General features: G+C 47.6%; 2 protein-coding genes across 2 annotated transcripts; one reads left to right on the top strand and one right to left on the bottom strand.

Moving 5' to 3' along the window:
* Nucleotides 1-7,413: 7,413 nt before the first annotated feature.
* On the bottom strand, nucleotides 7,414-10,968 carry LOC136489348 (wall-associated receptor kinase-like 5). Its single transcript, XM_066486013.1, has 4 exons — nucleotides 10,294-10,968; nucleotides 9,123-9,581; nucleotides 8,893-9,045; nucleotides 7,414-8,762 (listed from the first exon to the last, which is right to left on the bottom strand). The coding sequence occupies exons 1-4, from the start codon at nucleotides 10,856-10,858 to the stop codon at nucleotides 7,525-7,527; spliced, it is 2,415 nt and encodes an 804-aa protein (XP_066342110.1). The 5' UTR covers nucleotides 10,859-10,968; the 3' UTR covers nucleotides 7,414-7,524.
* A 4,879-nt stretch (nucleotides 10,969-15,847) lies between these two features.
* Nucleotides 15,848-16,561, top strand: LOC136485803 (uncharacterized). Its single transcript, XM_066482636.1, has one exon. The coding sequence runs from the start codon at nucleotides 15,848-15,850 to the stop codon at nucleotides 16,559-16,561; it is 714 nt and encodes a 237-aa protein (XP_066338733.1).
* The last annotated feature ends 7,607 nt before the right edge of the window (nucleotides 16,562-24,168 follow it).

Here is a 24,168-nt window from a genome sequence, read left to right as displayed (position 1 = left end):
TGTCCCCAAATGTGATGTACTCCTTGTATTGTATGGGGTCGAGGCTGGAGAACCATTTGGAACTTCCGGTCATGTGGCGCGAACAGCCGGAATCAACAAGCCACGTGTTCTCCAGGCCTCCGCTCTGCATCAATAGAAAGACAGGGGGTGAGCAAATGGCACAACACTGGGGTTAGTGAAATGAGGAGAATACCAGTGTTGAGTCATTTGCCCTGGAAAAGTGTTAGGAAAAACACCATACATGCCATGTCCCATTGGAGAGAAGCGATCACCACATGGGGGAAAACGTGGTCCGCTAGGAGTGTGGGACTGAAAGCCACCGTCGCGAGGTCTAGAGTCATATAGATCATGACTTGGGCCATGCCGGGCATGACCACCACGTGGTCTCGCCACCTGAGGCCTAGCACCTTGAGGCATTGCACCTCTAGGCCTAACACTGTGCCTCTGAACAGGCGGTACATGTACGCCATGGGGAGGACGGTACATGTTCCGGTTGTTCAACTCGTACTCACGCCGCTCATCTCTCTTCCTCCTAAAGCAAAACTCAGCCAAATGACCATCTCTATGGCAATAGTCACAGTGGTACCTCACGTCTCTCTTGGATGGTGGTTGACTCACTCTCTTGTGGATGTGGTTCACTCTCTGAGGCTTTTTGGCTTTAGGAAGGGGTGCACTAGAGATGTTGGGTAGAGTATCGAGTGAGTTCCGAAAGTGGTTCGGTTTGGGAACCCAAACTTGCTTGGATGGTGGAGCTTTTGGTGGTTCTTCAAACACACCATCTTTGATCATAGGCTTGGTAGACTCTGGTGGAGGGATCTTGATCAATTTGGGAGTGTTGGTGGGTTTCTCACTTGGGTTCAAACCACTATGTTCACCAACCTTACCATAGACATGCTCACCCTTCCCACCTATAGCAAAGCCTACTCCCGATGAGTCAGTTCCCCGCCTGAACTGGCTCACCATCATGCCCAACTGAGGCTCACTGCACGACACCCAGCTCAAGATGGACCGAAGTTGTGTGTTTTCTTCCTCGGTTCCCATCTTGTCGTGCCTACAGGACTCAAGCTCCAACACCAAAGCTTCACATCAAACACATGTAGTGGTGGTGCTATCTGAGTTGGCCTTCTCAAACTCAGCAAGTTTGGCAACCTTCTCTGCCAACTTAGATTGCAAGCCTGAGTAGGACTTGCATGCACCGAGCAACCCAGAACGAGACTTCAGCTCATCACATTCATCAAGCAAAACAGCATACTTGGATTGCAAGTCAGAGAGGTTAGACATGTGTATAGCGCACTCATCGCACTCCTCCTCCTCTGACACCACTACACCACTCTTGGCAAGCTCCAACTCCTTCAAAGCAACCTCTAGCTGGTCCTTAAACTCTTTTCTCTCGCGGGCAGCACGCTTAAGCAACTTATCTTGACTCATCAATGTATCATTCATAGTATCAAGCTCAAGCATAAGTGAGTCAAGTGTGGGCGGTACCTCATTTTTGTCGTCGTCGACGTCGACGTCCTTTTTGAGCTTTGCTCCACCATCAACCACCATAGTGCAAAACCCACCACGGTTTGCACCGGCAACAAAGCAGAGACCGTTGAGCTTGTCCTCGCGCTTCTTCTCGGACTCATCGTCGGTCGAGGGAGAAGAAGAGTGATCATCATCGGAGTCGTCGTCGAGGTCGCTGAGGGAGGTGAGGAAGGCGCGTTCTTGAGCTTTGGCCTTCATGCGGTATGCCTTCTTGATCGCCTCCTTATCGAAGCCGCCCTTGGCCTTGTGCTTGCCGGAGGTGTAGTCACGCTTATCCTTGCGCTTGCCGGAGTCGTACTTGTTGGTGAAGGGCTTCTTCTTGGGGCAGTGCGCGACAAAGTGGTCCGGATCTCCACATCCATAGCATCCCTCCTTCGGGCCACCACTGCGTCGGTGGTTCAAACGGTTGTTGTGAAACTGAGAGAACCGACTGATGACGAGTGCCAACTCATCATCCCCAAGAGACTCCAGCTGCTCCTCTGTGACTGTCATCAAGCACGACAAAGAGAAAGAAGCATGTGAAAGGTTAGTCAATGAACTTGAACCACTACCTGAGACCAAAGCCATGGTTGGTGTAGAAGGATTCTTGAGCTTGGCTTGGGTTTGGTAGTCGATCTCTGTGGACTTGACCTTGCTGAAAAGCTCGTCGACGGTGAGGGTGTCGTAGTTGGCCGACTCGATGATCGCCGACACCTTCACATCCCATACCTTTCGATCAAGGGCATAGAGAAGCTTGAGCGCCCTCTCATGATCACTATAAGGTAGGTTGGCCTTGTTCGCTTTCATTTTGTTGACGATAGTCTGAAAGCGGGAAAACATGGCATCGATGGACTCGCCATCAAACTGAGAGAAGTTCTCATACTCGCGCTTGTACGTCTCGTAGAGTCTGGTCTTGACCTGTGCGGTCCCCTCGTGATAGCTCTGAAGCCTCACCCAGATCTCTCGAGCTGTAGTACAATCGGAGACACGCTCGAACTCAGAAAGCGAAAGACTCGAGAAAAGCACACTGCGAGCTTTGCTATTTGCATTGTGCCGATCCTTGTGATCCTGGGTGGTACGGGCCGCAATAGGGAGCACAACGTAAGTAGCATCCTCGCAAATTTCCTAGACGAGCCAATCAATCCCCTGGAGATGCGCAGACATGCGGATCTTCCAATAAGGATAGTTGGATCCATCAAAGTGCGGTGGTTTGCCGGAACCACGCTCCATGTCGCCTTTGTGGATCACGGACCGATTAAGGTGGAATGATCCTTAACCGGCTCTGATACCAATTGAAGGACCGGAAATGGCGACTAGAGGGGGGGGGGGGGTGAATGAGAGCCTCAAATTTCTTTCGAAATCTTCGACCACTGTCCCAACATCAATCCCCAAAAAGCATACACGAAAGACTTGATGACCACGATCCTAGAGAAGGGTGGATGCTCCCTCAGAACACAGTGGGTCACCATAGAGCAAACAGAACACAGATCGAAGCCCAAACGAGCCAACTCCCAAAAGAAAACAGCACTGCTCCTGCAAATATCGGACACGTCCGGTATTTTCGGACACGTCCGGTATTTTCAGCAGCAAGCTGACCAAAAGAGAAAAATCCAAAACCCCGTCAAATGGTGTCCTAAAATCATGAAATTTTAACCATAGCTCTTTAGACACCAAGGGAAGGTCTCCACCAAATTTCAGCTCAAAACTCCAAAGTGAGAAATATCGGACACGTCCTAGATCATATCGGACACGTCCGGTATGAACAAGCAGTTTCTCGGGAAAAATCAAATCAAGCCATAACTTGATCAAATCAACTCCAAATGACTTGAAACTTTGCACAAGGGTTCACAAGCGAGTAGAAAGGCAACCTCTAAAGGATCATGGCCTGAAACAAACTCTAACTCCGTGAATCGAAGGAATTGAAGAATCCCCCCAAAAAATAGGTCAAGAACTTAAATTGCTCGGATCTGCGATCTCATGAGGAATTAGTGGATTTTCTTCGGTGGAAAGCTTCTACTCATATCATTGATCGATCCAAGGCAACAAGAACGAATCAAAACCATCCCAAAACGAAGAAACGAGAGGGGAAACAAGAGGGGACAAAAGGAGCTCGTGAAGAACACCAAAATCACATCAAGAACACAACTAAATCATGAATCCCGGAGGGCATACGGTGGTTACGGCCACCGATTCCTTCAAAACCAAGTCACAATTTGAGTTGTGGACCTCTCTCATACATGGAAGCAAACTAGAGGAAGAAACCCTAAAGGAGAAAATGAAAACTGGAGGAGGTGAGGGAGATGGGGGCTCCCTCATCCTATTTAACAGGGCTATTACACATTCCCAGTTTTGCCCCTGGATACAAATGAGTTGAACCGCTAAGCCCAAGGGCGTTGTTGTCCAACCCGGTGTAATCTTGATCCGACGGCCACCGCGCCTTCTCATCGGTAGCTTCGCCTCGACGCGAACTCCCCGATGCCGCCACGTGCCGTCCGTCCCTCCTCGGAACCTCCGCCCGGGTTTTGAGGCCCAAACCCGTAAACCGTCCATCCGATAGTTTTGAGGTCCAAACCATCAAACCGTCCGCGAGTAGCGTACTCCATACGCGTCCCCCGCCATCCGACGCGTGTCACCGCCGTCCTCGACCGGCCGGCCTGCCAAGTCCTCCTGAGCCTCGCTCGACTCACGCGCCCGCCGTCTTGACCCGGTCAACACCGTCACTCCATGTCTTCTTGCACTTGTCGATGTCCCAAGTGTCAGCCACCGCGGCTAGTCACCCAGCCTCTGGGTCCCTCGGTCCAAGCCTCACGTCCGTCCTTCACCGCTCCCGGTCTGTCGGCACGGCACGTCCTCCTTGACCTTCACCTCGCCGTCGACCACTGCATCCGAGCTCCACACCTGCACAACACAAGCCAAAAGACATGTCGCACACATAGCTTTCGCCATGGTATGTTTAGTTACCACTCAACCTACTTCGTGGATTACATTGACAATCACTCATCACAAAACGAACACACAAGGGTACTTGTCAACCTTGTGTTTGCACTGATTAAAGGAGAAAAGGAAGATGTTTTCTCCCAAATCCTTGCATTCAATCCCCTTCACCGGACACCATATCCACCCCACCGCTTGTTCAATGATCTCCGGCCTTGTCCACTTCTCCGAGAGCAACTTCCCCACAGCCTGCACTTGATCATCATCCTTCTTCTCTGCCGACTCAAGATTGATACATACGCTCTTCCTTTCCGCCCCGCAGATTCTCCAGCAACCCCTCAACACCGGCCATTGTGCTGCCCAGCCCGAACCGTCGCGAATACGACGTCCGGGCGGGGAAGCCTGACGAACACAGAGACACACTCAAAGCAAAGCCGCACTCAATCTCGGCGGGTGGATGCGATGGGAAACACGATTCTGATGAACAAACAAGATCAGGAAGCACCGATCCTTCAGTAACCGTAGGGGATCGGATGGAAAACAGGACCAACCGCCACACGCAGACGCAACTTCCTCGAGTCGCCTAGAGGCTATATAATTCGCTCAGAGATTTATTACGAAGCTAGCCGTGCAAGTGCAACGGCGATTGAATCATTGAACGGTGGTTGTGTGCGTGGCTGTGTGTGTGTGATCAGCTCGAGATGAATGTGAAAGGGAGGTTCTGAACTTTTGATAACGCTTGCCGTGTCGTCCTGTCGGTTAGTCAAGTCTTTGCCTGAAAGCAGGACAGTGGCGGGCGAGCGCTGTCAAGTCGTCGCGTGCGGCCTCTTGTCCATCGCGTGCAGACTGGGGTGCCGTGCCGCAAGGTTCGACGCCTACCAACGAGAAGTTAGCCTCGTTCACTTTGCAAATTTTTTTTTTTGAACCTGATGAATAATACTATTTTCGTCTTATTTGACAAATATTGTCCAATCATGGACCAACTAGGCTCAAAAGATTTATCTCGTGATTTCCAACTAAACTGTGTAATTAGTTATTTTTTACCTACATTTAATACTCCATACAAGCGGCTAAAAATTGATGTGATGGTGAGAGAGTAAAAAAAACTTAAAATTTAGATGGCATCTAAACAAGTCCTTAGTACGTCGGTTCTCCGGAGTGAAGTCTGGGCCAATCAAAGTTGGGAACAGTGTTCTACATAGCGGGTCCAATAGAGGTATATCGATTAAATCATACTCACTCCGGTCCATTTTATCTAGGGCAAGTCAAAACGATACGGTCTCATAGATTACACTTTGATCATTTATTTGTTTTATATTATATTATTTATGCTTATAAACTTATAATCATTGGATAGTATATTTCCTTACAAATCTAATCATATAAAGTTTGTATTATAATAGTAAAAAATTATTAGCCTAATTATTAGTCAAATTTATTAAAGTTTGAATTTTGATATACGTGTGCGCCAGATAAAATGGACCGGAGGTAGTACATATGAGCAAATAGTTATATCTCGAGATAGCGGAGCCTATAGGGAGAGATTTACAACCTTGATTGGGAAAAAGGATTTGGTGCAACTTTGAGTTCGGAAAGAGGAATTGATGAGTTCAAAAAAAAACTAGCTTTGTGTTTTTAAGAAAAAAAGGGATCCATTAGGGTCGCTCTTCCGTAAATGTGGTGCTATATGTACAAGGCTTTCTGTCTTTTCTTTTATATATATATACCATCTTGGTTCCAAATTATAAATCGTCCTGCCTTAATTTTTGCTATACACTTCATTATACGTGTGTTTTACAAGTCACATTAGCTTTGTCCTAAATCGAACATTACTAACTTTGACCATTCATTTCAAAAAAATCCTTATTGTTTCACAACATATGAATTATAAATTATGAAAGTATTACTATTATTTCACAACATATGAATTATATATTATAAAGTATTTCTCATAGTGAATCTAAAATTTAAATCTTATGTCATAAACATATATATTATTTTTTTAAATCGATAGTCAAAAGTATAAATATTTGATTTAGGATAAAGCTAATATGATAAGCAAATAAAATCAGAGGAAGTATTTTATTATAATTTAAAAAGCTAAAATGGCCTTAATTTAGAACGGAAAGAGAATAAAGTATATGGTATTATTTATTTAAAGGAAAAGTATAGACTTTGTGAATGAAGATAATTAAAAAATAGTGGAAATGAACAGTGTTTTTTTTTAGCAAAGTGGAAACGAACAGCTAGTGAGGCTGCAAGCCACACGTCCTGGAAATGTACAAACCTCACGGCCCACACGCTACTATATCCAAGTGAGCCGAGCCTAACAGATTATTGGTTGCTGCTGCTGCAGTGCTGCCAACCAGGTGTGATGGTGCTGCGCGGGGAATTTTCTTTTTAAATAATATTATTTTAATAATAACTAATAGCAAAACTAAGTGCTGTTATGGAAAAGTTGCAAGTATAGATGCTTTTTGGCTATATTAATGAATGGTCCATAGGGCACTAATCGGCATTTCGATTGATGATATTGTTATAAAATATATGGACTCTATTCTAGAAGAAAAGAAGGAGCTAACCAGGATCTAGACTTTGTTAACAACTTCAATTTATAGGTGAACAAGGGAGGAATCCTAATAACCAGGGTGGAGACTTTGTTAACAACTTCAATTTATAGGTGGCGCGTGGTGCTGTAGTAACAGAAGCATGCCTCCGGTGTTTTCTCCTAATATAAATTAGTGAGCCAATGCGCACTAGTTTGGTTAAAAACTTAAAATATACGTGTGCACTATTTATATGACAACTTATTTTACATGTGTACGGAAACAGGTAAATGATAAATCAGATTACTATTTATCTGGCACAATCTCATGGTTTTTCAAAGTTCTGAATAATGTTTATTCTAACGCGAAAGAACAGCTATATCTTCACGTACGGATAAATACTCCAATTATACACCAAATAAAGCCAGTGAAACGCTGGTTCTATATATATAAAGTTACTATAGGCGACCTGCTGGTGAGTGATACATTATAGATGGATAACCACTGGCACTAAATCAATCATACTCAATAAGCACATCTAGCGTGGTAGGGTGGCAGATTCCATGAACTCTTCCTCTAAACTATAACATCGCTGGTTGTGTTCCAGTGGTAAATTGGCTCCCTGACCTGGTTCTGTGGCAAATGCTTGGCAAGTAGCTTTAGCTCTTCGAGTTAGCAATATTGTTTCATTTTGCTGCTCATTTTCTGGGCTGCTTTGGCAAGTGCTCACCTGCTTCTTTCGTAAAATCTGTAATTCCATCTCCACTTGCTTCATTGTAGGCCTTTCTTCACCACGTAATCTTAAGCACATCTCCGCAATGGAGGCGATGCTGCTGATCTCCTCCTTGGTTGCTTCCTGGGCAACTTGAGGATCAACTATATCAGTGATTCCTCTCTCTTTCAATGCCTCAAGAAAGTAGTTTGACAAGTTCTGAACCAAGCCTGAGTTACTTGTGAAAATAGGCTTCTTTCTAACAAGCAGCTCTAGAAGTACCACCCCAAAACTATACACATCACTCTTCGCATTTAGTTGCCTCGTATAGAAATACTCTGGATCTAAGTAACCAAATGTACCTTGTACATTCGTAACAATGTGTGTTTGATCAACTGGAACCAATCTTGAAGCGCCAAAGTCTGAAACTTTTGCTGTGTAGTTACCATCCAAGAGTATATTAGAGGACTTCACATCACGATGGAAGACTGATATTGAAGCTGCTGAGTGGAGATATGATAAAGCTCCTGCAGCTTCCGTGGCGATTCTTATGTAATCATTCCAAGACAAAGAAACATCATTTCGTGATTCATCATGGAGAACTTGAGTCAATGATCCATTGGAAATATAATCATATACTAGCAATGGAACCTCAGATTCGAGACAACATCCAAATAGCTTCACGATGTTTCTGTGATTTATTTCAGAAAGTATTGCAACTTCATTGATGAATTGCTTGATCTCGCTGTACTCAATGACTAGAGACTTCTTTATTGCAACAACACGTTGGTCAGATAAAATGCCTTTATAGACCATCCCATGGCCACCATGTCCAATGATACGTGTGGGATCAAAGTTATTTGTTGCCTTTTCTAGCTCTTCAAGAGAGAAAATATTTGTTTTGTCAGGCGACGTCAACTGTTCTAAAAGAAGACCTTGGTTCTTCTGGAAATAAGTCCTCCGTAGTTGCTTTTGAATGTTTCTTCTCCATCTACGGAGAAGAAATAATGCAAGGACGGCCAGGAGTACGATGCTGAAGCCTCCCGAAAGTCCGATAATAATACCTATATAGACACGAACATAACCTCCTTATATATATTGTACCTTATTTTGCAATAGAAATATTATTAGCAATAACAATAATAAATATGAGCAGCAAATGATGTTGTTATTTAGTAACAACAGTAACGATACCTATGAGCAGAACCTGCTGCTTTGTTCTAGTACACTGGTTATTTGCCTGATCATATATCGTCTTTCGAGGGCATTCAATGCACTTGAAACTTCCTTCTATATTACTGCACAGTCTGCCCTTACAAATGTCTTGCTGAAGGCACTCATCAATATCTGCAAACCAGATCGAAGATGTGACAACGCAGAGAGAGTTTCGAAGTGAGTGATAAAAGGAGAGAGATGTCGGGTACCTTGACAACCACTCCGAATGTACGGATTCCCTTGGAAGCCATCTGTGCATTTGCAGCGGTATCCAAAATAATAGCCGTCAGATGTGTTCACCTCCACACACCTGCTGTTGATACTCACACAAGCATACCCAGATGTATTCTGTTTAGCTTTAGCACAGCTTAGATTAGCAATAACCCATTGCATAGAGCTGCTTGTCAAACCATAACCATAAAAAATATTAAAACCGGGCGCATTCATTATTTCTTCAGTGTAGGTAAGTATCCCTTCGTTAATTTGGAGACTGATGATCACATCCCGATGAGGTGCCAACTGGAGGACAGCTGATGATGTCGCATTTGTGCAGAAGAGGCGAAAATTTTCCATAGCGAAGCAACCATCTTCTAAGCCAAATGGGAATGGCACATCGATGTTTCCACAGTGACGGGTACAGTTAGCTCTGTTTCCTTTTGGATTATACCCTAGTTTCAGTAAGAAACATGTTAACCATGCATTCAAGTTCCAAACGAAAAAGGTAACTGTGCATAAATCGACTTGTCATTTTGTATGCTACACTTTTCATGGTAATAAACAAATAAATAAGTAAAACATTTGTTTCACTCAATCAGTTGCCAAAATATAAAGTGACATTACAATTGTATACATCTAAGAAATACCAACAATATGAGTAAAATACACATTTCTACACTTAAAATTACTTATTAAGTGAACTTTAAATTTTTTCATAATGATAGAGGTGGTTAATTTAGATACAAATTTATGGACTTATTTGAAATATCTTACATAATGGCATAGGTGGACAATTTAGATTCAAATTAGGGGGGTTATTGTGAGTTATCTTTTATAATGACAATGGTGGGTAATTTGAATAAAAATTTAGGGGTTACTTTATGGATTTTTTTCATAATGGTAGTGGTGGGAATCTTTTATAAAACAGAATAGATCCAATGGTTATTATTGATAATGGTGATTAGGATATACAAATAAAATGTCTAAAGTTTCTATTTCTGTGATAATTTCTAAGATTTTTTTTCCCAGTGCATCGGGTGAGAATGAACATGGAGGCCTAGATATTTGCTAAGCATGGCTGAGGCTACAACAATTATGTTAGAAGCAGCAGGGAGAGTAGATATGAAATGGTACCAATATGATTTCAAAAAAAAAAAATGGTACCAATATTGTCGTCGGTGCAACCGTCAATAATGTAGGCGTTGCCTGTGAAGCCTGGTTCGCATTCGCAGGTGTAGCCAAAGCCAAATGTTGTGTCGTCGTTGCAATGACTGGTTGCTGATATACAAGCATACTCTGTCCGGTTCTTCTCGGCGGAAGCACAGTTGGGTTGGTCGACGATGTTCCAAAAGAGCAGGGTGGAATTACTGGTAACAACGGTGATTCTATCCCGCAATAGAGAGTTCCGGTTAGAAGATCTGGAGGCGCCGATGCTACTGCTTTTCCGGTGGACGAAACTGAGCTGAATAGATATCTGGAAAACGTCTTGCACCAAAACAGAGCAGCATCCCATGCCGCTGCAGTTGTAGCTAGCCGCCACCTCCGTGATTATTTCTTCGCTGCCGGGGCACCAAGTTGAGCAACCAAACACAGGCCTGCTGGTCATCTGATCGATCCAGTACACATCCAGGTCGCAGCCTGTCACACTGAATGTTGCAGAGGTGTCAAATGAGAAGGACCTCCCAGGGGTTTCCAGGGACATGTTGTAAACGCGTACACCGGAGTTCATGGGGATGGCACGCCAGATGGAGACCAAGACGACGTCCTGATACCAGCCGGCGATGTTAACTTCGATGCTCTCGACCACCTCGGTGATGCCATCTCGCAAGAAGAGCTTCGGGGACCGACTGGCGTCGTCGTCGCAGATCAAGCTGAAATCGGGCCCCCGGGAGCAATTCGCTCCGACGCCGAATGGGTAGGCGAAGGTCAGATTGCCGCAGCTCGTCGGGCAGCCGTCCAACGACGTCCTGTTTCCTCCGGCCATGATGCTTCCGGAGGCTGCTAGCACGGTGGTCGACGACGTCTCTACTGGAGACCACAGAATCACCAGAGAGAATAATAGTGCCGCACAAAGCATCATTGGCAAGGTTATCATGATAGTCTAAGCTCTCACCCTCGCCAAACTTGATCTCGCTCAGTTTTTTTTCTTTCTTTCTTTCTTTCTTTTTGTGTGTGTGTGAATCTAGCAGTAGTGCAAGTGCATGGCGGAATGAGACCATGGCAAAAATGAAGTCCACATAATGCTTGCCCGTCCGTCATTCCGAGCTTTGCCACCAGCTGCAATTTTGGACGTCCTTGCAAGCTGCATATGCCCTGGTCAAGGTCAAAACTTATTCACACGTATATATGTGGAAACAAAAAAATAAACGGCTAGGAGACCCCGCCGACATGCCGGCTAGGAGTCTTCCTTACTGCCGACTTGCCTAAAAAAACACTGAATTTCTTTTTTTAATAACACTACTAAAAAGAATTTTAAAGACAACCTGTGGCTATATACAGGCATCGTCTGTATAAAAAAATAAACCATTGGGAGACCACCAGACTAGAGTCACGAGGTGCGGAGCAAGAGAAAACCATGGGATTAGCAGATCTAGACTACTGTGCCCTCAAACATGACAGGAATGTAGTAGCGAGACGAGATATCTTGTAATATGGAGTGACCATTTGGCTCCGCAATTAATATGATGTTTGTAACAGTAATAAAAATGGAGGAATACAACACTAGCCTTTAAAAAAAAACTCGACTCGCGGAGGGTAAGACAGCCCGGGCATTGTACTTAAGAAGATCTTTTTACTTCAAGTTATCATAGTTTTTTCCTGACGAGGGTTTGAGCAGGAACCTATATTCTCGATAGTTGGCATTGTCCGCGGTTCGTACTTTTCAATCAACAACGATGGCAAGAAAAACAACATCAAGGACACCTCCGGGTGACCCACAACACTCAAAATAATAACACCCAGAGTGATCCTTCAAATGCAACCATTTTGCTAGCTACTGCACCAATCCAAAGCAATGACCCAACCACACATGTCCCACCCATCAGCCCCTTTGAGGAGTTCACCTTTAAGCGACAACCACCAGCCGCTAACAACACGGCGCAACCTTCAGATTAGGCAACACGAAGCATTCAAACGACACTCTTCAGACACAACGCGATAGAGGAGTTATCATTCGATGAACAGACATAGTTAGGAAGCTTGTATGATCAACTACGCGAGAAGAGAAGAAGGGTTGATCAATTACACATTCCAAGAATGCCGATACATTTAGACACAAACCACTTGACCAACGAGGTGCAAAATGGTCTAGATGGTCTTCGAAGCATCGGAGGGTCATGGGCCCTTCATGAAGTTGCTTCACCTCAACTCGATGACCCCGTGTGCCTCCCCGAGTCCTCCCCTAGGTTTTGAGGCCCAAAATCAAAAACCACTCTTCCCGTATTTTTTAGGCCAAGAACACCAAACCCTCCTAGGCCATGTAGTTGTATGCAACCCTCTGATGTGGACGTGTGTCCTTCATGTCCTTGGCCCGGCGGTCCACCAAGTGCTCGCGATGCGTTCCCTTGACTTTGTCGAACCCGAACCTTGACAACGTTAGTCAATGTTGTCTTCATCACCATCTCCATGTTTGCTATTGCTCTTCATCGTGTCATGTGCTAGCCATACTTGGTCCATCCTCCAGACCCTTCGTCACTTGATGCAAGTATTCGTGTTTACTCTCCACCATCCGCAGTCCATCAACCTGAACTCCTCGCTTGACCTTCTCCATTGTTGTCGACCACCTTAATGCACTTAACCTTGCACATTCACAAGCCAAGAGACATGTTGCACAATACATACGAACTCGGCATCTTAGTTGGAATCACGCTAGAACTAGCTCAACCAAAGCTCAATCATCTCACCTTGACAATAACTTATCATCCTTGACATGGACAAATATCCACCATATCATCTCATAAGCCGAATTGTTCAATTAATTGAGCTCTAGGTGCAGACTAAATTAGCAGCACACACCACATCTTCCTTTTGTAACTTAGTGAACCTCGAACCTTCACTACGGGATACAGTAGTTTTGCCGAGTGCCAGGGGCACTCGGCAAAGGCCCAAAAACACTCGGCAACTGTTTTGCCAAGTGTAACACTCGGCATACAACACACGACATCTGTGTGTCGGCAAACAGCTATTTGCCGAGTGTTTTTTTATCGCGCACTCGGCAAATGGTTTGCTGAGTGTCAAATTTGACACTCGGCAAAAAAAAAATTAGTTTGCCGAGTGTCAAATTTAACACTCGGCAAAAAAAAATTGGTTTGCTGAGTGTTTTTCATAATACACTCGGCAAACCTATTTTCCAAAGAAAAAAAATAATTATCCGGACAGCAAGGAAATCAGCCCCTGTGGATGCAAACCAATAATCATTCATCCAAGACAGAACACCAGCAGAGCATTTCATCGAGCACCAATAGGGCAGCAGTTACTAATCAAATCGAAGTCCAAGGATAGAGATCGACGTGCACCATGGCTGCAGCCAACCTCCAGCTAGGTTGAGGAGGGCCAGCACAGCCCCCGCCTCATTCGTTCCCGGCCCCACCAGGCCCGAAGTGCGCCGTGGACCGGGCCGCCGCCCCCGACGCCGGTGAAAGCCGGAGAGCACCACCTCCGACCCACTTCGGCTCAAACGCATGGAGGGGGCAGGGATGGTGGATCCGCTCGGCGCCGGTTGAGCCACCCCCCCTCTCCGAAGAGCACGCAGAGGAGCCCCGCAGGGGAGACACAAGAGCAGATCCAGACGGGGGAGAGCAGATCCTGGCGGGGGAAGGAAGGATCCACCCGCCCCGGTGCCGGAGGTGCTGCCGGCCGAGGTTCCCCACCAAGAATTGCGTCGGAACCCAGGTTGTGCGACGAGGGAGGGAGGAGAGGCGCCACCGAGAGAGGGAGTGGGAGGCCGGAGTGGAGAGGGAGAGGGAGAGGCGCCACCGAGAGAGGGAGTGGGGGCCGGCCGCCGGTGGTGGCGATCCAGGAGGGGAGGGGTGCGCGGGGTGCTCGAGTGGGGACTGGGGGAGGGGCGCTGGGCCTCAGGAGGGGAGGGGAGGGTATTTGACGGGATTTTTTTTTGTTTGCCGAGTGTCTGATCTGGACACTCGGCAAAGTTTCCAGAAAAAGATTATTTATTTGTTTGCCAAGTGTTTTAGATCTGAGCACTCGGCAAAGTTTTTTTTTCTCCTTCTTTTCTAGAAAAAAATATTTTATTTCTTTGCCGAGTGTTCTAGATCTGAGCACTCGGCAAAGTTTTTTTCCCATTTTTTTTCTTCTTCTTTTCCAAAAAAATGATTTTATTTCTTTGCCGAGTGTTGTTTTTGACACTCGACAAACTATATTTTTGCCGAGTGTTTTTTTTGACACTCGGCAAGCTCCCTATTTGCCGAGTGTTTTTTTTTGCCGAGTGTTTTTAGCTCAGCACACGGCAAAGAGCTTGTTTGCTGAGTACCCGAATAAATACACTCAGCAAATTTGAGGATTCCGGTAGTGCTTCTCTTCTATTATCAGGCACGTCCCCTCTCTGTAGATAAATAGAAGATGGGGAAAAACATGTCAGATCATGCCTTTGAGGAGGGTGACATTTGATATGTATATAGCCAAGGTGGTTTGGGTTACAAGAATACAACGTGTGTATATGACACTTATCCATAAAATTCTTTATACCCTTTCACAGTCACAGCAGGACTTCAAGTTTGTAAACAACTGTACGTGCAGTTCTTTAGTCATGATGCCCGCAAACTAGTGAGAGGACAGGGCATGAAGAATGTGAACTAGTCCCACAGTGACCTACTTGCGGACAAACTGTATATCAATCTCTCTGTGTTTCGTGGCGATGATGGACAGGCCTTTCTTGGTTTCGTAATGTCTAATGTTATCATTAATGATCATGTGTTTAGTTGTGTTGCAGATAGCAAGACAAGCCAACAATGTTGCACGAGGACGAACAACTGCAACTATAAGATGCTGAAACACAACTGACAAATCATTGGAAGGTGAGTTCAGTTAGTCATTTAACGAACATGTATCGGTTAGACAGTTGCATAATTTGCACGCCATTTATTTCAGTTGATATATGTCTATCTGTATTTCAGTTCAGCACTCGTGCAAATGCACGGCCATCAATATTCAAAACGCAAGTCTGATTTGGGACAACTAATTTGTCCATCAACTTGATATGAGATTACTAATTTATGCGTCAACTGATTTTTGGTATTGAGAAGTGAAGAATTTACCAACAACTTCAATGTATAGGCAGCGTGTGGTGTTGCAGACAACAGAGGCATGCCAGCAATGCTACATGCGGAGATGCAGGTGCAACTGTCGTCTGTCGATTGACAGACTGTTTGAAGGTGAAGTCAGCTAGCTAGTCACTCAATATGGCACATGTCGGATTGCATTTTCTTCTATTAGAGGATTTCCAGCCTTGATTTTTGAGAACCTGCTCGTGCATATGATTTGCTCAAACACCACATACTATCAAGTTCACTTATTGGTGTTTGTTGCACTGAACATAACCTATGATTACGCCTCATCATAGAAGTTGCTCGCTACATTACTGAGAACACAGGGAAGATGGTGGCTGAGGTGCCTTGCCAATTCCTGACTATAAATACAGTGCATCAGAAGGCTGAGCACAAACAATACATAGATCACCTTCCTTTATCGTCCATTCCTCACAAAAATGGCGTGCCATCAAAGGTCTACAAGTCTTCCTTCTTTGCCTCACTCCACTGAATCCAACGTGGAGCAAGAGCTGCAGACCTTGAAAGCTCGCATCTCGTCGCCTTCTGCGACCATTGACACCACGTGCGATGGTCTGAGGCAGCTTGGCGACCTCTACGGATGTGTAGAGGAGATGCTGTGCTTGCCCAGCAACCAAGCCTTGACGCAGCAAAGGAAGATGGCGGAGGAAGAACTCGACAGGTCTCTCGTGCTGATCGATCTCTGCAGCGCCATGCAAGAGAGCTTGGCGGAGCTGAAGACGAGCGTCCAGGAGCTGCGCCTGGTGCTCAAGAGAGGAGACGACGCAGCTGTCCAGCTCAAAATCGATTCCTTCGTCCGTCTGGCGAAGAAGGCACACAAGCCTCTGAAGAAGACGACCAGCAAGGCTACTACGGAAGGTTGCAGAGTGGTCAGACTAATGGCAGAAGCCAGAGAGATGGCTGTCTATCTGCTTGAATCCATGTCGCGGCTCTTGCCGGAGCAAGTTGGCAGTCCAAACGCGAGCAAATGGTCCCTTGTGTCCAAGAGGTTCCAGAAAAGAAAGGTTGTGTGCGAGGAGCGGCAGTTGGGGGCGCTTGAGCGCAACATGGGAGACCTTGGAGATGGTGTGGGTATTCTGTTCAGGAGATTGATTCAGAGCAGGGTTGCTCTTCTGAACATTCTTAGCTCATAGATGCTTCTGATGATGCACACGTTCCCAATTTGTATCTGAACTCAAATAAAATGTAGATAAACCAGATTGTTGAAGACGGTTTTGGTCGTACTAGTACCTTTTTGCCGCATCATTGATGTTCTGTGCATGCCTCTTGTCCATGTGTTCAGCTAAAATATGACTAGGAGAACGGAAGATTGGACTCGGAAATCAAATGCGGTAAAAAAGAGTTAAATTTGGATAATTTTGCAAACATCCAGGTGTTGAAACTAGGAGTTTCAGACAGCGTGGGGGAGACTGGGGCCTCCGCCCGTCAGGGGTCGCCCTCGGGCGGAGGCTCGGGATAGGTTCGACAGGTGAACTTGTGGGAAGCTGACACAAAGAACTAGGGTTTCATTAATTCATTCACCAACCATCCGCACGGTTACAAGTGTTCCCTATTTATATGGTTCAACTACTTCCTGATGGAATTTATTACAATGCCCCTCAACTTCTACGGTACATTCCTGGAATATTCCGCCTCTGGTCTGTTGTTTGCAGGGCATTCCTGCCACTCCGTCTCCACGTAACGGGCTTCCATATGTGGCCGGCCCACCGTGCCTCGGTCTCCGGCCCAAAGGCCCGGGTTCCCGATGCTGGCCTCCGTCTTCGGGGGCACGCCGTCGCCTTGGCGGGTCTCCGCCGGTCCAGTCGGAGACATCGTCTATATGTCTCCGCCCGGCCGCGCGGGGGCCGTGGTCCCCGACGCTGGCCTACGTCATCGGGGGTGCGCCGTCACCTTGGCAGGTCTCCGCCGGTCCGGTCGGAGACATCGTCCGTATGTCTCCGCCCGGCCGCGCGGAGGTCGTGCTGGCGCGCTCGTGCGGACCACGGGCGCATACGCTTGAGTATCTGCACACACTCAGTCAAGATTGTTTATTTAATTAGTTCAGAGGTAAGGCGGCCTCCGTCCTCGTCGCCGGAGGCGAGCCGAAGCGGGGCGGCGCCCGCCTGACTATCGCTCGGAGGTCTCAGCGCCCGGCCTAGGCGGAATTCGCGACAAGCCTGCCGAGCCTCATGTAGTGCCCTACGAGCATAGCCAGGAAAGTTCATTTAGTCAACGCCAGGTCTCCGCCCTAAGACGGTCGAAGACGCCTTGGCGACACCTTGCTGTCGGAGGCCTTCGTCACTCGCCGAAGTCGTGTTACAACAGTTCCCCCCTTTTGAGACCATGGTTCGCCGGAGCGTGCCGTGAGCTCAAAATGCCTTGGCCAAAGGCGTTGGCGGGGGCGGAGGCCATATTCATCGGTGTCTTCGAGCGAGGCCCCGCTACTTCCCCCCTGGCCCGCTCTGGCGTGGCCATTGGTCTCGTTGAGAGTAGCCGTTGGGCAACAAATCTAGCCGTTGCCCTACGGCACGGCTGTTTGTGCCGTGTCAGTTTCTGTTGCACACCCTGCGACTTTTTTGGAGGTGACCATTGCGCGGCGGGTGAATTTTCCAGAGGAGACCGTTGTGCGGCGGGCGAATCTTCCGGAGGTGACCGTTGTGTGGCGGGAGCCGGACCGCCTGCCCGCTGCCTATATAAGGGTGCTGTTGGTGGCGGGGTCCCCCCCGCATCGCTCATTCGCTTTCATTGCATTCGAGAAATCGCTCTCTACTCTCTTCGCTTTCGCCTTTCGCTGCCCCCGCGCGTTCCGTCTTTCTGCTTGCGTCTCACGCTTAGGTTGTTGTCGCGGTGGCTTTCCTTTCCGCCTCCGCCCAAACTCGCCGGCCCGCCTTTTTCGGACCCTACCGCCACCTTCTCGGCGTTAGGGCCGTCGGCTAGGGTGCGCGCTTTGAGGAGTGCATGCTTGCCTCTGCCTCCGCGTTGGAGTTTGAAAAACTAGTGGAGGAGGATTTGGGGAGTGTCTCTGTGTCTATCGGAGACCTGATCGCCGCGGACTCCAGAGATATGGCGATAAAGTCTTGGGACTTCGGCCCCTCTTCTATTACTAAGGAGGCAATCACGGAGATGTTGAAGGAGTCATGTTTTCCTTCTTCCAGGGTAAAAATCCCTCCGCCGGGTCAGACTGTTCCAGAGCCGGAGGAGGGATACGCGGTGGTCTTTCGGGACTTCTTCACTTGCGGCCTCTGCCTTCCTTACATCCCCTTCCTCCGTCGGGTGTTGGAGACCTTCAATGTCCAGCTCCATCATCTGACCCCTACTGCCTTCCTCACGCTTAGCAAATTTTGCTGGGCGTGCGTTTCTTACGGTGCCGAGCTGGATGTGGATACCTTCTGCGCATACTACGAGCTGCAGAAGCAGCCAAAGAAGAAAAAGGAGGTATGAGAGGGCAAGGAGGTGGAGGTGATCTACCAGTACAGTAGTTACACCTTTATGTCTAAGAGGAACCAGGGCGCGGACCGCCTGGAGATCTCTTTCTGCCAGAAGGGCAAGTGGGACCGTGGCTGGCTTGAGCAGTGGTTCTACGTGAAGACCTACGGGGTCCGTAGCACCGCCGAGGATGGCACGGAGTTCTCGGAGTATCCATTGACTTCGAGGATGGAGGAGATGTTGCTGCTCACGCATGTGGATCCGCCGGAGGAGGTGTCTCCGACGAGGGAGTCTTGTGATCAGGCTTTTGCGGCAGCGTGCCGCTACTCCGGTGGCCGCGACCTGGTGGAGGAGATTATGGCCTCCAACTACTGGCCCCTAGGCAAAAACAACCTAGCCTTTCGGCTAGAACAGGTGAAGGTTCCCATCTTTGGGCCAGAGGCCGGGATTCTGTTTCCCCGTTTTGGTCAGTCTTTGGGGGATGGGGTGACGGAGGACAGTTTCATCTTCAAGGTTGAGGAACTTGGCAACCTTGGGGGATGGGGTGACGGAGGACAGTTCCGTTTCCCTGCTCATAGTATCTGAAAATTGGCAACAAGAGCATGAGAAGAGCCACCAAAGATTATATCATCCACATATATCTGAACCAAAAGGATGTCTGTGCCTTGCTTGAGGAGGAACAAAGTCTTATCTACGGAACCCATCCTAAAACCCTTATCAAGCAAGAAAGCTTTTAAACGCTCATACCAGGCTCTCAGGGCTTGTTTCAAACCATACAAGGCTTTGTGGAGTTTAAAAACATGGTTGGGGTACTTTGGATTTTCAAAGCCAGGGGGTTGCCTCACATAAACCTCTTCCTCTATGTACCCATTCAAGAAGGCACTCTTTACATCCATCTGATACAGCTTGAACCCTTTCGAAGCTGCAAATGCTAAAAGAATCCTAATGGCTTCTAGACGGGCAACAGGAGCAAATGTTTCTTCATAGTCTATTCCCTCTTTTTGGCAAAAACCCTGAGCCACTAATCTCGCCTTGTTTCTCACCACCACCCCATCCTCACTCTGCTTGTTCTTGTAAACCCACTTTGTACCTATGGGGTGGCACTCTGGTGGAGGTGGAATTAAAACCCACACTTGGTTCCGCTCAAAGTTCTCTAACTCCTCATGCATAGCATTAACCCAATCGGCATTAGATAGTGCGTGTCCAATATCTCGAGGCTCAAAAGAAGCTACGAAAGCAGAATGAGCGAAATGGGAAATATGATAAGACTTGGAACGCGTTACCCTTTCGTCGATGTCGCAGATCATGGTCTGAGGAGGATGGCGTCGCTGGATATGTCGAGGTGCACCCAAAGACGAAGTCGCCTCCCCCTCATCCATAGCTGGGGCCTCCTTAGTCGATTGAGGAAGCGGCTCGCACGGACCCCATGAAGTAGAGGTGGAGGGCTCAGGGCCGTGAGCCGAAGTGGTCGAAGCTGGCTCGATCGGGGCAGCCGGTTGAGATGGCTTGGGATCATCCCAATCGACGTCATCGTCATCCTCAATGAAAATGCTGTCACCCATCTCTTCATCACCTGCACGTTCAAAGACCAAAATAGAAGAGGGCATGGTTTCGTCGAAGGTGACTTCACAAGTCTCCATGACACGGTTAGTCTCAAGATTAAGCACACGGTACGCATGTGAATGAGAAGCGTAACCGAGAAATATACTGTCCGAAGATCTAGATTCAAACTTGTCAAGATTACCTTGCTTAAGAATGAAGCACCTACAACCGAAGACTCGAAAATGACTCACCTTGGCTGGACGCCCAAACCGCAACTCGTAGGATGTCTTCTTCAAGAAAGCACGAAGAAAAATGCGGTTTGAAACATGGCAGGCGGTGTTGATGGCTTCGGCCCAGTAACGCCTAGGAGTCCTATGCTCATCGAGCATCGTCCTAGCCATTTCAACCAAAGTCCGATTTTTGCGCTCAACAACACCATTCTGCTGAGGGACATAGGGTGAAGAAAACTGATGTTCAAGACCCAAGGAAGCACAAAAGGTGTCAAACTGAGAGTTTTTGAACTCAGTGCCATTGTCACTGCGGATAGCTCGTATGGCATTCTTTGGTAACTTAGTTTGCAACCTCAAGATCAAGTCACAAGCATGAGAAAATGCTTCGTCCTTGCCCTCCATGAAAAACACCCAAGAATAACGAGAAAAATCATCCACGATCACAAGAACGTACCACTTCTCTCCCTCTGACCGAACCCGAGCCGGACCAACAGTGTCCATATGGAGTAGCTCACCGGGTCTCGTGGTCATGACCTGAGTCACTGGAGGATGGGAAGCAGCCACCATCTTTCCGTGGCGATAGGGATGGCATACCAGATCCTTCTCAAACTTAAGTTTGGGCAATCCTCGGATCATGTCAAGAGAACTCAACCTCACTTGGAGATCGAAGCTCAAGTGACCAAGTCTCCTATGCCACTTCCACAAATCAGAAGAAGATCCGGCAACCAAACAGCGAGAAGAACCGAAAGACTAAGAGAAATCAGCTCTGAAAACTCGGCCAAAAGGAACAATCTGACAATCTAGATGTCCCTGAGAATCGAGCACACGAGAAAGTCCAGTCTTAAAGCGCACCTCAAACCCATCTTGAAGGAGTTGCGAAACAGAGAGCAAATTGAAATGCAGGCTTGAAACCAAAGCAACGTCCTTCAAGATAAAAGACTCATTGACCCGAATGGTCCCACGAGACAGCACCTTACCTTTGCTATTGTCCCCAAATGTGATGTACTCCTTGTATTGTATGGGGTCGAGGCTGGAGAACCATTTGGAACTTCCGGTCATGTGGCGCGAACAGCCGGAATCAACAAGCCACGTGTTCTCCAGGCCTCCGCTCTGCATCAATAGAAAGACAGGGGGTGAGCAAATGGCACAACACTGGGGTTAGTGAAATGAGGAGAATACCAGTGTTGAGTCATTTGCCCTGGAAAAGTGTTAGGAAAAACACCATACATGCCATGTCCCATTGGAGAGAAGCGATCACCACATGGGGGGAAACGTGGTCCGCTAGGAGTGTGGGACTGAAAGCCACCGTCGCGAGGTCCAGAGTCATATAGATCATGACTTGGGCCACGCCGGGCACGACCACCACGTGGTCTCGCCACCTGAGGCCTAGCACCTTGAGGCATTGCACCTCTAGGCCTAACACTGTGCCTCTGAACAGGCGGTACATGTACGCCATGGGGAGGACGGTACATGTTCCGGTTGTTCAACTCGTACTCACGCCGCTCATCTCTCTTCCTCCTAAAGCAAAACTCAGCCAAATGACCATCTCTATGGCAATAATCACAGTGGTACCTCACGTCTCTCTTGGATGGTGGTTGACTCACTCTCTTGTGGATGTGGTTCACTCTCTGAGGCTTTTTGGCTTTAGGAAGGGGTGCACTAGAGATGTTGGGTAGAGTATCGAGTGAGTTCCGAAAGTGGTTCGGTTTGGGAACCCAAACTTGCTTGGATGGTGGAGCTTTTGGTGGTTCTTCAAACACACCATCTTTGATCATAGGCTTGGTAGACTCTGGTGGAGGGATCTTGATCAATTTGGGAGTGTTGGTGGGTTTCTCACTTGGGTTCAAACCACTATGTTCACCAACCTTACCATAGACATGCTCACCCTTCCCACCTATAGCAAAGCCTACTCCCGATGAGTCAGTTCCCCGCCTGAACTGGCTCACCATCATGCCCAACTGAGGCTCACTGCACGACACCCATCTCAAGATGGACCGAAGTTGTGTGTTTTCTTCCTCGGTTCCCATCTTGTCGTGCCTGCAGGACTCAAGCTCCAACACCAAAGCTTCACATCAAACACATGTAGTGGTGGTGCTATCTGAGTTGGCCTTCTCAAACTCAGCAAGTTTGGCAACCTTCTCTGCCAACTTAGATTGCAAGCCTGAGCAGGACTTGCATGCACCGAGCAACCCAAAACGAGACTTCAGCTCATCACATTCATCAAGCAAAACAGCATACTTGGATTGCAAGTCAGAGAGGTTAGACATGTGTATAGCGCACTCATCGCACTCCTCCTCCTCTGACACCACTACACCACTCTTGGCAAGCTCCAACTCCTTCAAAGCAACCTCTAGCTGGTCCTTAAACTCTTTTCTGTCACGGGCAGCACGCTTAAGCAACTTATCTTGACTCATCAATGTATCATTCATAGTATCAAGCTCAAGCATAAGTGAGTCAAGTGTGGGCGGTACCTCATTTTTGTCGTCGTCGACGTCGATGTCCTTTTTGAGCTTTGCTCCACCATCAACCGCCATAGTGCAAAACCCACCACGGTTTGCACTGGCAACAAAGCAGAGACCGTTGAGCTTGTCCTCGCGCTTCTTCTCGGACTCATCGTCGGTCGAGGGAGAAGAAGAGTGATCATCGTCGGAGTCGTCGTCGAGGTCGCTGAGGGAGGCGAGGAAGGCGCGTTCTTGAGCTTTGGCCTTCCTGCGGTATGCCTTCTTGATCGCCTCCTTGTCGAAGCCACCCTTGGCCTTGTGCTTGCCGGAGGTGTAGTCACACTTATCCTTGCGCTTGCCGGAGTCGTACTTGTTGGTGAAGGGCTTATTCTTGGGGCAGTGCGCGACAAAGTGGTCCGGATCTCCACATCCATAGCATCCCTCCTTCGGGCCACCACTGCGTCGGTGGTTCAAACGGTTGTTGTGAAACTGAGAGAACCGACTGATGACGAGTGCCAACTCATCATCCCCAAGAGACTCCAGCTGCTCCTCTGTGACTGACATCAAGCACGACAAAGAGAAAGAAGCTTGTGAAGGGTTAGTCAATGAACTTGAACCACTACCTGAGACCAAAGCCATGGTTGGTGTAGAAGGATTCTTGAGCTTGGCTTGGGTTTGGTAGTCGATCTCTGTGGACTTGAGCTTGCTGAAAAGCTCGTCGACGGTGAGGGTGTCATAGTTGGCCGACTCGATGATCGCCGACACCTTCACATCCCATACCTTTCGATCAAGGGCATAGAGAAGCTTGAGCGCCCTCTCATGATCACTATAAGGTAGGTTGGCCTTGTTCGCTTTCATTTTGTTGACGATAGTCTGAAAGCAGGAAAACATGGCATCGATGGACTCGCCATCAAACTGAGAGAAGTTCTCTTACTCGCGCTTGTACGTCTCGTAGAGTCTGGTCTTGACCTGTGCGGTCCCCCTCGTGATAGCTCTAAAGCCTCACCCAGATCTCTTGAGCTGTAGTACAATCGGAGACACGCTCGAACTCAGAAAGCGAAAGACTCGAGAAAAGCACACTGCGAGCTTTGCTATTTGCATTGTGCTGATCCTTGTGATCCT

The sequence above is a fragment of the Miscanthus floridulus genome, chromosome 10, assembly GCF_019320115.1.
Source record: "Miscanthus floridulus cultivar M001 chromosome 10, ASM1932011v1, whole genome shotgun sequence".
NCBI lineage: Eukaryota > Viridiplantae > Streptophyta > Magnoliopsida > Poales > Poaceae > Miscanthus > Miscanthus floridulus.
Note: the sequence above shows the minus strand (reverse complement) of the source record. Positions and strands in the feature narration are given on the sequence as shown.

Coding starts and splice junctions, on each gene's coding strand:
- LOC136489348 (XM_066486013.1), bottom strand. CDS start 10,858: ATGAACTCCGGTGTACGCGTTTACAACATGTCCCTGGAAACCCCTGGG. Junction 9,582..10,293: donor TTGCACCGACGACAATATTG/GTACCATTTTTT, acceptor TACTGAAACTAG/GGTATAATCCAAAAGGAAAC. Junction 9,046..9,122: donor CATTCGGAGTGGTTGTCAAG/GTACCCGACATC, acceptor TCTGGTTTGCAG/ATATTGATGAGTGCCTTCAG.
- LOC136485803 (XM_066482636.1), top strand. CDS start 15,848: ATGGCGTGCCATCAAAGGTCTACAAGTCTTCCTTCTTTGCCTCACTCC.